Source organism: Sturnus vulgaris, chromosome 15 (assembly GCF_052056855.1).
Source record: "Sturnus vulgaris isolate bStuVul1 chromosome 15, bStuVul1.hap1, whole genome shotgun sequence".
Classification (NCBI taxonomy): Eukaryota; Metazoa; Chordata; class Aves; order Passeriformes; family Sturnidae; genus Sturnus; species Sturnus vulgaris.
Genome location: NC_142257.1, coordinates 1,691,030 through 1,703,324, shown reverse-complemented (window position 1 = coordinate 1,703,324; position 12,295 = coordinate 1,691,030). Strand labels below are relative to the sequence as shown.

Below are 12,295 nucleotides of genomic sequence, written 5' to 3'. Positions count from 1 at the left end.
AGTGTCCAGGTCTGATCCGTGACACACCTGAGGGATGTGGGACACACCTGAGGACGCTCACAGAGCATCCTGATGTCACCACGCTGGGTGGTGACAGCGGCACGCTGCACCACACCTGGGTAAGGACACACCTGGGAACACCTTAGAGGACACAAGTCCCACACGTGTTCCTGTCTCACCTGTCATCTCAGGGTGACCACGGTGACCCTGGGCTAACACCACCTGTCCCCTCCCTCTGTCCATCACGTCCCCCAGGTGTCCCACACCTGTTCCCTCACGGCGACCACGGTGGCCCTGGGCCACCTGTCCGGCTCCCAGTCCCGCATGTCCAGATCCGAGTCTCGGGGCACAGCAGCCGTGTCCGGCGCCAAACCCAGAGCCCGGGCGCTCCGTCCCGGCATCCCGGCACCGCTTGTGAGGCGGTGGGCGGAACATCCCCCTCATGCCCGCCTTCCCCTCCCTCCCTCCCTCCGGCCGCTCGCAGGGCCTTGTGGGAGTTGTAGTTCAGCACTGACGCGAGCTCATGGCCACCGCCTTCACCTCAGGCCGCTCGCAGGGCCTTGTGGGAGTTGTAGTTCAGCACTGACGCGAGCTCATTGCCGCCGCCTTCACCTCAGGCCGCTCGCAGGGCCTTGTGGGAGTTGTAGTTCCGCGCTGACGCGGGCTCATCGCCGCCGCCGCCTCCTCGCCGCTCCCGGCCGGTCTGTGCGGGGCCATGGCCGCCCGCTCGCTGCGGCCCCTCAGGGCCCTGCTGCCCAAGGCTGGTAACGCCAGCACAGGCAGGTACGTGGGGCGGGTGGGACCGGGCCGGGCCGGGGGGACAGGGGTGGCCCGGAGCCGCGGGGATGTCGGGGACAGACGTGGCAGCGCCGCGGGGCCGGGCCCGGGCGGGCGCTGCGCCGGGAGCGGATCCAGAGCCGGACATGAACCCCAGCCACGACCCTGGGTCGGATCTGGACCCCAACCCCGACCCGAACCCACAGCCAGACCCTGACCCCGAACCCACAGCCAGACTCCGCTGCTCTCCATCCTCTCCCCATCTCACCCCCAAAACCCCACCCTGCCCTTCTCCGCTCCTCGAAATACCCTGGGGCAGAAATAACCCCCGGTAACAAAGCTCTTTTTCCCGGAAAAGTCATTTTTAGGAGCGTAAATTAATGTTCATTTTTAAGGCAAAGCTTTTCCGCGCTCGGTAAGTCGCGTTGGGAGGTGGTTTGCTGCCACTGTGGGTGGGTTCTGTGTTTCGCCCTGCTGAACCATTCATTCTTTAATTACGGGTTTAATGTGCTCCTCAGGTTTTGTACATGTGCTATCAGTGTGTTGTGGGTGGTCGTAGGAAGAGAATCAATTTAATTGTGTCAATATTTACACAGAGAAACAATGTCCACTCATGCCTTTTTACATCGTGGAATATGGCTTGGAAAAGAGAAATCCATAAAGGTGTTTTGGTTATTTGAGTGAGGTCTGGGCAGGTGAAAAGAAAAAAAGCCAAAATGCCTGTTAATATTTTTTTTTTGTCTAGAAGAGAAACACCACCAAAAGACTATTTAAATGTAACATAATAAATCTGCAGCACATCATAGAGGTAGCTGTGTTTGGGAATAAACGTAGATGCATGTCAGAAAATTCTCCCTCTTATGTGGGTGTGCTTTGCCCCCCTAAAAAAGGTGCAATGAGTCCTTCACCATCTTCTTGTTCCTCCTTTGGACACTCTCGAAGAGTTTTATGTCTTTCTTACATCCTGGAGCCCAAAACTGCCCCAGTACTGGAGGTGAGGCCACTCCAGTGCAGAGCAGGGTGGGACAATCCCCTCCTTCCACTGAATTATCTCCGGAGTCACTCCCTGATGAAACAGCGTGGAGGAATTAGGAGTAATTAAATTTCCTTCCAAAGCAGGCTCATCAGAGCTGAAACCAGTGCAGATGTTTGTGTGTCTCAGCACTCGGGTGCTTTGTCATGAGGATTTGGGAGTGTTCCAGAGGGGTGGGGAAGGACCCTTGCAGTTCAGAGAGCTGATTGTCACTTTGGAACGGTCGGGTGCTCCAAAAAGAGGTGACACCGTTGTGCCTCTGACCAGAAACCCCCTCTCATCACTGAAATATTAATCTTGAAGGACATTTGGCTTAAGCCATATGGCTGCAATCAGCTTCTCTGCTCTTCCTTATCTCTTTGGCTTTTTGTGACTTGGCTTTGTAAATCTTTCTGTGACACCAATTTGTGTGACCTCCTTCACACACACCCCACGACTTCCACGTGTCTGTCACTTCAGGATGTGTCAGCTTCCTCCCGTGGGATCCATGCCTATTTTTAGGGTAGCTGTGATCAAACCAGCCTTTAGAAGATGGAGCCCAGGCAGTGGACAGCCTGGAAATAACTCCTGCCACTTGCTGGGAAGGATTCCTTTCATCCTGCAAGAAGGAGTAAATTGAGCTGCATTTTCAACCCTGCATAACAAACCCGAAGAATTCCCTTTGGAGTCAGGCTGTGATTTCTTGGCCACAGCTTTTCCAGGCAGCAGGTGATAGCCAGGGCATGTCCGTGCACGGGGGGAGCACTCTGGGATTTGGGATTTGGGTTCAGAGGCTGCAGAGAGGAGTCCATGCAGGCAGCTCCCTGCTCCACGTAGGCAGCTGGGACTGGCTCCTCCATGCCCCTCTCCCACGCAAAAACACGCCCATCCCTGCTCTGTAACCACTGGAAGAGGGAAATTCCTCACCAGCTTTGGCTTCTTGGGTGCAGAGGAGTTCACTGAGCTGCACAGCCTATTTTTAAAACACAGGAGTTTCACCTCTGAGGGGCCCAGTGAGATTTCTGAGCTGCGTTTCAGGTTCTTTGGTTCATCTGTGGCATGGCTGATTTCCATCCCTGCAGCTCTTTGAAAGGAAATGTGAGATGATAAAGGATAAAGCTTGTAGCTGGTGCTTCCCAAGGACATTTTTATGTGCAAAGAAAGCCTCAGATTGATTTTTTTGAAGGCTTGGTGAAGGGGTCCTGCTCTGTCCTCCCCTCTCGTTTAATCTACTTCTGAAGTGTTGTTAATCAGTCAATAAAATGGATGTGACAGGAATCTTAAAAGTCATCCAGGATGGGGATGTCTTGTGCCCCAAACAGCAGCCAGGGGTGAAATGTGGGTTGTTTTTTTGTTTCCTGTTTGAATTTGGTTTGTATTTGGCACATGATTTGTTGAAAAAGACTGGTTTGATATACAGATGATGTTTTTAAGTACCCACTTAATAAAAACTGCACATGCAAATGTCCTCGGGTGAGGAAAGGAAGTTTGTCATTAGTGCTGTGGGACATTTAGCAACCTGGTATTAAGGATTTAAATTTAAATGAGGAAACATCTGGGCTGCTAAACACAGGGTGGGAGGAGATGCCTGGTGGTCTTTGGGCAGATACAAATCTCTTGAGCTGGGCTTTGAGGTTTGAGCCAGTCTGAAGCACCTCAGGGACACCTCCCTGCCCCACATCTCACATATTTGGCTTCTCTTTGGTTCTGGCACTGGCACTGATCTGATCTGTCAGCAGACATATTCGGGGACACTGAGAGAAAAGTCCTCTTGTTTTATAGGGTTATTTTTCAGCTGGTTTAACTCCTTGAGATTGAATTCTGCTCAGCTCCAGGGGACTGAACAGCACTGAGGCTTCTTGATAGACCCCAGAACAAACTCTGTGCACTTCTGTGACATTGAACCTGAGCAATACAGCCTTCCTAAAGAGGAAGAATGCTTAATAGTGCAGGCCTGGTAATGTGATCTCAGCTGAATCGATTCTGGGATCTAAATCAGTGTCTCTGTACAGAGTGGAATTGTTCTGTAAAAACAGAGTTGGTGCCAGCACAGGGATTTCTGTGCTGCCTTTCACGGTGTAGATGTGCACTTAATGTATGGAAAACATTGCACAGAGGGGATGTAAAACATTGTGGGTGTTGAAAGCTTTGCTCAGAGGAAGAGCCCAGGTATTCCCAAAAAAGGAGAATACACCCTTCCTTGTTAGGTGTGTACTGAAATGTCTCCTGAATGGAGCTGGTTTGGAAGTAAATTCTGTTTTGTTCTGCAGATTCTTCCTGGTGTAAGGTGTGAGAGGGAGGTGGAGCTGAGGCTCATGCTGGCAGGAATGAGCCCTGTCTGGGTTGGTTTGTAAAAGCAAGTGTAGTAGGAGGGAGAGTAAAACAAAATCAGGGAATCACAGAATTATTTGTTGGGAAAGACCAGGGAGGTGGTGGAAGTGCCCAGGGAATGATTGGATGTGGCACTCAGGGCTCTGAGCTGGTGACAAGGTGGGGATTGGGCACAGGTTGGACTTGGTGGTCTTGAAGGTGTTTTCCAACCTCATTTATTCTGTGTTTCTGTGAAAATTTGGCTCTTTTCAAGGTATGCCAAAGAAGTGCTGTAAAGCCTCTGTGTGCCATATTAGTCTACAATAAAAGAATTTTAAAACACCTCTTTGTGTTTCTTTGCTCATTGTCTGTGTTTTCTGAAAAGAACTAAAATTCTGTCTAGAGTCCTGTGTACCTTTTTTAAGAGAGCCTCCTTTTAATAATGACCCTAATCTTGAATTCTCCTTGACCCTGACATTAACTCAACTTTGTTTCTTTGTCCCTAGTTTGTATTTCAGAGGGTCCCCCGGTGCTTTCAGCACTGCAGCTCAGCAGAGAAGCACAGGAGACGAGTGTGGCCCAGAGGAGCCCAGTGAGGAGCCCAAGCACCCCCTCTCTGACTGTGCCTTGGAGCACAGAGCCATCAAATTGGAAGAGCAAGTCCGAGATTTAACTGTGAGTGTGCTGGATGCCTTTGCTTCAATCCCCTTGGCTTGGTCTGGTTTTCAGCCCTGGATTTTTTTTCCCTAAATGCTGTGACACGCACAGAGCTCCAGAGTAGCTGTGCCCTGAGCGTGAGAGGGTGAAATTCTACCCTGCCTTCCCCAAAACACCATCTGAGAGCAGTGATCCTGGCAGGAAAAGCTGTGTGCTGGAGCTGGTCACTTCTTTCACAGCCTTGTGGCATTAGCTTTGTGCTGATTAGTGTCACATGGTGGCATAGAATCATGGAATATCCTGAATTTCCACAGGATCATCCAGTCCAGCTCCTGGCCTTGAACAGCCCCAAAATCCCACCCTGGGCATCCCTGGAGAGGTGTCGAAGCTCTCCTGGAGCTCTGGCATTCCCTGGGGAGCCTGGGCAGTGCCCAGCACCCTCAGGGAGAAAAACCTTTCCCAAAATCCATCCTAACCCCCCCCGGCCCAGCTCCAGCCCTTCCCTGGGTGCTGTCACTGTCCCAGAGATTGGAGCTGCAAACCCCAAGGAGTCTCCCCTGGGTCTCCTCCAGCTGAACAATCCCAGTACCCTCAGGTTCTCCAGGCCTTTCACCATCCTCATGCCCCTCCTTTGGTCACTCCTTAACAGCTTTATGTCACACTGGATGCAGATTATCCAAGAAGGGAAATCATTTTAAGTGCCTGTGTGTGCTGGAAATCAGGTTCTATACTGAAGAACACACGTGACTGAGGTGGGGATTAAACACCACAGCACTGGGGCTGTTCTGGAGATGATCACCCTGAGAATCCTGCACTGAGTGAGGAATCAGCTGTCACAGAGCTGCCTGCTGGAGACAGCAGGATCTCAGCAGCAGCCTGACAGAGGCTGTTCAAGAATTTGGTCATTCAGTATTTTTGGTTTTCCTTGGGTCTTCTGAGAGAGTTGCACTTTTTGGTTAATCCAAGAAGGACTCGGCTTTGTATGAAAATTCAGGAGCCCAGCACAACCTTCTTCTCTTTTTAAAGCATTTTTGAGGGGTTTCCAGTGTGAGGAAAGGGATTTTACTCCTGGTTTGATGTGACCCCTCTGTGCTTACAGGAGCGGTACCGGAAAGCTTTGGCAGATTCCGAGAACGTGCGGAGGAGAACACAGAAGTTTGTGGAAGATGCCAAACTCTTTGGTGAGCACAAGAGCTGTGTTTGCTGCACTGGCCTGCCTGCCTCAGCAGGAAATGTTGACCAGCAGCTTTTCTGTCCTGCCCTGCCTCGTTTATTTTAAAGCCTGCTGTGATATTTGGCCTGGACTTTGATATTTGGGCTTAATCACTATTTTTTCTCTGTGTCCAGCTGTGTTCTGTCCTATCAGGTTTATAGAATCACAGAATTGTGGCTATTTTTTTTTTAAAGTCTCAGTGCAGCTGAGTTTAGTTCTGCTGACTTGGTTGAAAATGCAGGCTCTGCTGTGTGCTGAGGATTGGTTCTGGCAGGGTGTATTTTATACTCAGCTGTGTCATCAGGTTGTGATCTTCTTTGCTATATTAACAACCTCCTCTGCTTCAGTTCATTGGAGGTAGATGCAGCCTGGGGCAGTAGTTGTCAATCTCTGGATTAGATGTTTAAAACCCCTAAAAGAAATATTTTAGCATTAGTGAAACGAGCTGGATTTGTAGCTTTGGCAGCAGAAACAGGTGAAGGGGGAAGAAAGTGCTGTTCAGGCATTGCACTGTGCCAGAACCATCTCTGAGAATGAAAAACTCTTTTTTTCCTTAATGCATGAATCTCAAGAGATTTATTGTTAGTTAATTCTAGCAGCCTTGAAATTAGAGCTGCTATATTTTCTTACCTTCCACCCATGTTGCTAGAAAATGGCTGCTGAGATTGGAGACAGTCAACAACAGCATGATTGATTTTGAGAGGGTTTTTTGAGCTCTTGGGATTTGATAAGTAGCATGAAGAAAAAATAAGTTCTTTGTTAGAAATTGCTCTCAGACTGAGACTTGGGAGACCTGTAGATAAGAGGAATATCTGAAAGGAGGTCATAGCAAGGTAGGGTTAGTCTCTTTTCCCAATTTATGAGAGGTAAGACAAGAGGAAACAGCCTCAAGTTGTGCCAGGGGAGGTTTAGATTGGATTTTAGGAGAAATTTCTTCACTGAGAGTGTTGCCAAGCACTGGCACAGGCTGCCCAGGGAAGAGGTGGGGACACCATCCCTGGAGGTGTTGAAGAGACTCAGTGGCACGGTTCACTGGTGGCCTTGGCAGTGCTGACTTGATGATCTTAAAGGTCTTGAGCAGCCTGAATGACTCTGATTCCGTGAAATGAGTGGTAATTGCTGGGCTTCTGTCTGCTCCTTTGCTGCATCTCCTTCCTCTGCCTTTGTTCTGTGCCTGTTCACATGTACAGCTGCAGACAGCACCTGACGATTGCCTCATTTTCTCTGTTTCCCTAATGTGTCATTCCAGTCAGGGAGTTATGACATTTATGTAACTGAGGGAGGCTGCTTTTCCTGGAATTTCTGCACTGTGCAAGAAACCACTGCTGGAAATGCAGCCAATCTAACCCTGTTTTTCTAATGACAAAACCTGCCTGGCTTTTCATGACCAACCCAGGGACCATTTTGGTCCAGTTCTTCCACAATGGTTTTAAGCTATGAATAAATTGGGGATTTTGTACTTATGAATAGCCATGCATTGTTTTGGCTTCCCCTCATTGTGTTTGTTGCCTTTGTTGCATTTGTGGGACAAAATTATGTCAGTGGGACTGGGAGAAGGGGATGTGGAGCAGAGTCCTAAATGACAAATCTGAGCTGTAAAAAACTGTTTGGAGTGAGACATTAATGCTCTGCTTTGTCAGGAACACCAAATATATCTATGTTCATGGTATGGATGTGCATTTTTCCTGGTTTGAGGAGTCTTTAGGTTACTCTTAATTCTGAAGCTTTGGTTTCAGGAATCAGAAGACACCACCTGCTCTCTCTAAATTAACTTCAAATCAATGAGCAGCTTTAAAGGTGCCTTCAAACCGCTGTGACTTTGTCCTTGCTGCTGGAGCTCTGGATGTTCTGTAAGCTGTCATTTCCTTCCTGCAGGCATCCAGAGTTTCTGCAGGGACCTGGTGGAGGTAGCAGACATCCTGGAGAAGACAACCGAGAGCGCCGCGGGCCAGGCGGAGCCCAGCGATCCCAACCCCACCCTGAAAAAAATCTACGAGGGCCTCTCCCTCATCGAGGCCAAGCTGCAGAGCGTCTTTGCCAAGCATGGCCTGCAGAAGATGAACCCTGTTGGTGGCAGGTACGACCCCTACGACCACGAGATCATCTGCCACGTGCCAGCCGAGGGCATGCAGCCGGGCACGGTGGCGCTGGTCACGCAGGACGGCTACAAACTGCACGGCCGCACCATCAGGCACGCTCTGGTCGGCGTGGCCGTGGAGGCACAGGAGTGACCTGGCTTCTCCTGCTCCACCTGGGACCTTCCTGAGCTGGGGACACTCACAGCTTCGTGGATTTACTTATTTATTGAGCTGGCTTTGTGTCGTGTGACGGTTTCGGGGTCGCCGTTCGTTCCGAGGTACTTGTGTATTTAATAATCCTAAATGGAGCTCGTGGAGTAGCAGTAGGAGTGCTGCTGTCTGTCAGAAATTTTGGGGGCTGTAGCCCCTTTCTCTGCTTATTTCTCCATGGAGGTTTGTATGGGGAAGAGAGGAAATAGGGAGAGAAATGGAAATTCTCTTCCTGTCTCTGTTCCACCTCTGAGAGGAGATGGGGAGAGAAATGGAAATTCTCTTCTTGTCTCTCTGTTCCATCTCTGAGGGAGACTCCTGCAGGAAAGGAACTTCTCTGCCTCACTTTCCACAGCTGTATTAAGGGACTGTAATAATACTGACCTACCTCACAGGGATGTGGTGAGGCTTTTCATGTGCAAAGCACTGGGAAAAGTCCAGAGGGATAGATGAGTATTATTATCACCTGGATTTGATGTCTTCCCTTGTCCCCAGACCCCTTGGATGGGGTGAAGATGATCACTTGAAATGACATTTAGGGCAGCTTTTTCCTAACACTGCTTCAAGAAAACAATCTGGAATTCATGGAATCTCTGTCATTGAATAGAGATAAGGGTTTAAAAATAATTCAGTTGTTAGGTCACACTAATGTTAATATTCCTTCTCCAGGTAAAATTCCAGCTTGACTTTTGGTTCCCAAAGGTAAAACAGAGAATGGTGATTTGTGGAGGAGCCACAAAACTGTCCTCACATCTCTTAATCTCCAACCTAAATGTATGTTTTAGAGGAGAGTAATTTCTCTTCCCTGGTGGGTATTTGTGCAGCTTTCAAGCATGATAAACTATGTGCTCTCTGTTGCAGCTGCTGGCAAAATGGAGCTGTGCCCTTAAGCAGGAAATCTGGACTGTTCTATTTTCTCAGCTCTCCAGTAGAGATCCTCAGATTACACCAACTTCCAATCCCCATTTCTGATCCTACTTTCAATGATCCTGGTAAATATTAAACCTTTTGGGTTTTGACGCAAGGAGAAAAAATCTGCTCTGCTCCAAAGTCTCAAGTGCCCTTGAACCAATTTTAGCAGCAGTGACAAGAAAGCAAGAGAAGCAGAAGGCTGAGGAAGTGAAAGCTGACCTCGAGCTGTCCTCCTGGTTGGAGGCTTGTTGTTGTCACAGCACATATGTATTTCCCACTGGCCCTATTGCCTGGGAGTTCATTTATCTCAGCTGAAAGGATGCAGTCACTGAGCACGATCAGAATTTAACCCTTTGCAGAGCAGCAAGCAGTCAAATGACAGAAGAACAGATACAGCCACAAAACCAGGAATGGTTGGTTTTCAGGTTGTTTCTTACTGATCTGTTCATTCCTTCCTTTTTACTTTCTGGAATTGATTCCATAACCTGACAAATGCACTTCCAAAAATGCTTTACTTAGAATGGATGCCATCCCTGGTTTGGAAGAAAATTTATTCTTCTGCCATTCCTTTGCAGGCTTCAGCTGAAAAACCCTTTTGTGGTGGACTTCAAGATTGTCACAGCCTTTAATATTGACAGTCTTTCACCTGGGGAGAATGTGTGCAGTTAGTGGCTTGGCATCCCAGAAATTTAAGGAATCTGCACATTTCTAACCTGCTCCATGCAACCTTTTTTAGTGGCAAGCTGTGGTGTGAGTCTGTAGTGGATCCTTTTTGGAGTGTGGGTTTCTGCCTCTGTGCAGTAGGTTCTGTGGGATTTCAGCCCTGAAACAACATTTCTGGCAGATTTAGCTCATGGAAAAACCTCTTGTTCAGTGTCTTTTCTTACTGTGTTTTTGGAAGTTTCAGAGATAAACAGGACTTCCTATTCATTTGTGCTGAGCAGGTCACCAGGGTGCCCTGTTTCTCCAGAGAAGAATGGTTAAAATATGAAATGTGGCACTACCAACCTGGCTGTTCCTCCTCAAAAGTGAGGAAGCCACATCCTCAGCTGGAAGGAGCAGTGGGGTCTGTGCTGCCTTTTCAGCCCCTGCTGTATCAGCTGAGTCTTGCAGTGTGAAAGTGAAACTTTAGTTGTAAGGAACCAAACAGAAACACAGGTATTTTACACAAGAGACATTTTTCTGTCACAGAGAGGCTGCAGCTGGGTGTGACCAGGAGTGATGGAATCCAAATCCTCTTTAAACTCACCCATGGAGCCACTGGACTGTGAAAAAAAATGTTACAGCCACTCAGTCCAGCTTGGGTTTGCCAACTCTGCCTGTCTCCTCAGCCAGTACTCACCCACTTCTGCCTTAAGGAAATACCCTAAAATGCACTCCAGACCTTCTGTCTGTACTGAGAGATGATTTATTCAGCTTTGTGGCTGGGGTCTGCTCTCACTGAGGCTCTGCAGTGTGGCTGCAGCAGGAATCTGAGGGGTCCAGTTCCTGTGCAGTCCTTCCCACCCTACAGGATCCTGTCCAGGTTTAATGATTCCTGTGAAATGGAGCCAGTGCTGAGACTCTTTCACAGATGTTACCAAAGAGATAAATCCTGTAGCTCTTGTTTGTCCCAGTTTCTGCTTCCTTTGAAAGGTGAAGTGAAAATGAAATAACCAAACCTGGATTCCATCACAGAATCCAGATTTCCCAGGTAAATTTTGATTCTCTTGCCTTTCAAGCACACTTAATGATGTTTTTTTTTTTTTTTTTGTTCCTGGATGAGATTGTGGAAGGGTGGGTTGAATTTCTCCTTGGTTCTTGCTGCCTTTTCTGCCCTATTTCTGTAACCCCTGCAGGGAGGGGACTGACCCATGAGCTGCTCCTCTGCAGTCACTTTATCCAGTGACTGTTTAATAAAACACAGAAATACATGAACAGGGCAGGAATAGCACAGGAGAGGAAGTGTCATGTACCTTTTAGCCATTTCCACACCTGGAAAAATCTCCAGTGGCACTGTCATGAGCATGGCAAGGTCTGAACTCTCCCCCAGGAGCAGTGCAGAATGAAATGGATGTTGTTTTGTGAACCTTAACTTCCCCAGAGCTTCTGTTGGAAGAGCTGTGATCACTCAGCAGCTCTTAGCAGTCCCTTAATAAATAAAAAAAAAGTATTTAAGTTTTATATTGTGAATACTGTAGTATTTTTTTTTTTTATTTTAAAACTCGAGGTGTTTCGATATTATTTGCAAAGTCAAACGAACAAAGCATTGCTAATCTCCAAAAAATCTAAGGCCATTTAGGTGGAGGCAAAACGTGTATATATTGTATTTTTTTGTGTGTTTCTGTGCTCTTTGTTTACCCAAAGGTTCTGGTTTCTGTATGAAAGACAGAGATGTGTGGGAGCAGTGCAAGGAATTGACAACGACATCTGAGTTGATATTGGAAATGACTGATTTCCTTTAGATGTCCAGATACTGTCCATTTGCTAATAAAACAGAAGAATTGCACTGACTTCTCTTGCCTTTTTCCCTGCCCCAAACTGTTGCTCATTCCAACTCCAACCAGCTGGGACTTCACATTGGAAGGTTTCTTTTTCCTGATCCCATTGTCTGTGAAGGGGCCACAGCAGCAGGTGGCTGAACATTTTATCAACGATGCTTTAGGAGGACTCCCAGAAATGCACACAAACAGGGTGTGTGTCAGTGATTCCTGCACTGATCACCTGCCCAGGTGTGGCAGTCTGTGCTATTTCCACACCTTCTGCTGTGTCTGTTCCTGGATGACTGTGGACACAAATGTTTTCTGGTGGTGATTGGTTCAGCAGAGCTCTGCTAACAGCTGAAATCTGGATATTTGGGTTTATCTTTGCTCTGCTGTTTGCCCCTGAGTGTGCTGTGCTGTAGCCAGAGGATTGTGCAGTTAAAAGTGGGTTCATTTATTTACAGGGTGCATTCACACTGTTGTACCCACCGGCAGGCTGTGATTTCAGGGATTTGTGGGAGAAAAGACGAAGCTTTTTCTGTAAGGGTGTGCTTGTAACAGATTTCATTCTCTGCAAAAATAGCTGGGCCTCCATTCCTGCTTTTGCCTTGTGTGGGTGGGCCTTGTTCTCCCAGAGTTCTGGATGCCCCCGGGCACTTCTCCC

The 12,295-nt window shown here is 48.0% G+C and overlaps 1 protein-coding gene across 2 annotated transcripts; it reads left to right on the top strand.

The window, feature by feature from the left end:
* Nucleotides 1–637: 637 nt before the first annotated feature.
* GRPEL2 (GrpE like 2, mitochondrial) lies at nt 638–11,661 on the top strand. 2 transcript variants are annotated; one of them, XM_014891212.2, is made up of 4 exons: nt 638–783; nt 4,606–4,774; nt 5,856–5,937; nt 7,845–11,661. In XM_014891212.2, the coding sequence occupies exons 1-4, from the start codon at nt 716–718 to the stop codon at nt 8,198–8,200; spliced, it is 675 nt and encodes a 224-aa protein (XP_014746698.1). In that variant the 5' UTR covers nt 638–715; the 3' UTR covers nt 8,201–11,661. The 2 variants fall into 2 exon arrangements, with proteins under 2 accessions (XP_014746698.1, XP_088030244.1); XM_088174118.1 differs by lacking the exon at nt 638–783 and adding an exon at nt 928–1,192.
* The last annotated feature ends 634 nt before the right edge of the window (nt 11,662–12,295 follow it).

Excerpts from the sequence above, each read along its gene's own strand:
- GRPEL2 (XM_014891212.2), top strand. The coding sequence starts at position 716 with ATGGCCGCCCGCTCGCTGCGGCCCCTCAGGGCCCTGCTGCCCAAGGCT. Across the intron at positions 4,775-5,855 it reads AGCAAGTCCGAGATTTAACT|GAGCGGTACCGGAAAGCTTT; the intron begins GTGAGTGTGCTG and ends CTGTGCTTACAG. Across the intron at positions 5,938-7,844 it reads GGAAGATGCCAAACTCTTTG|GCATCCAGAGTTTCTGCAGG; the intron begins GTGAGCACAAGA and ends TCCTTCCTGCAG.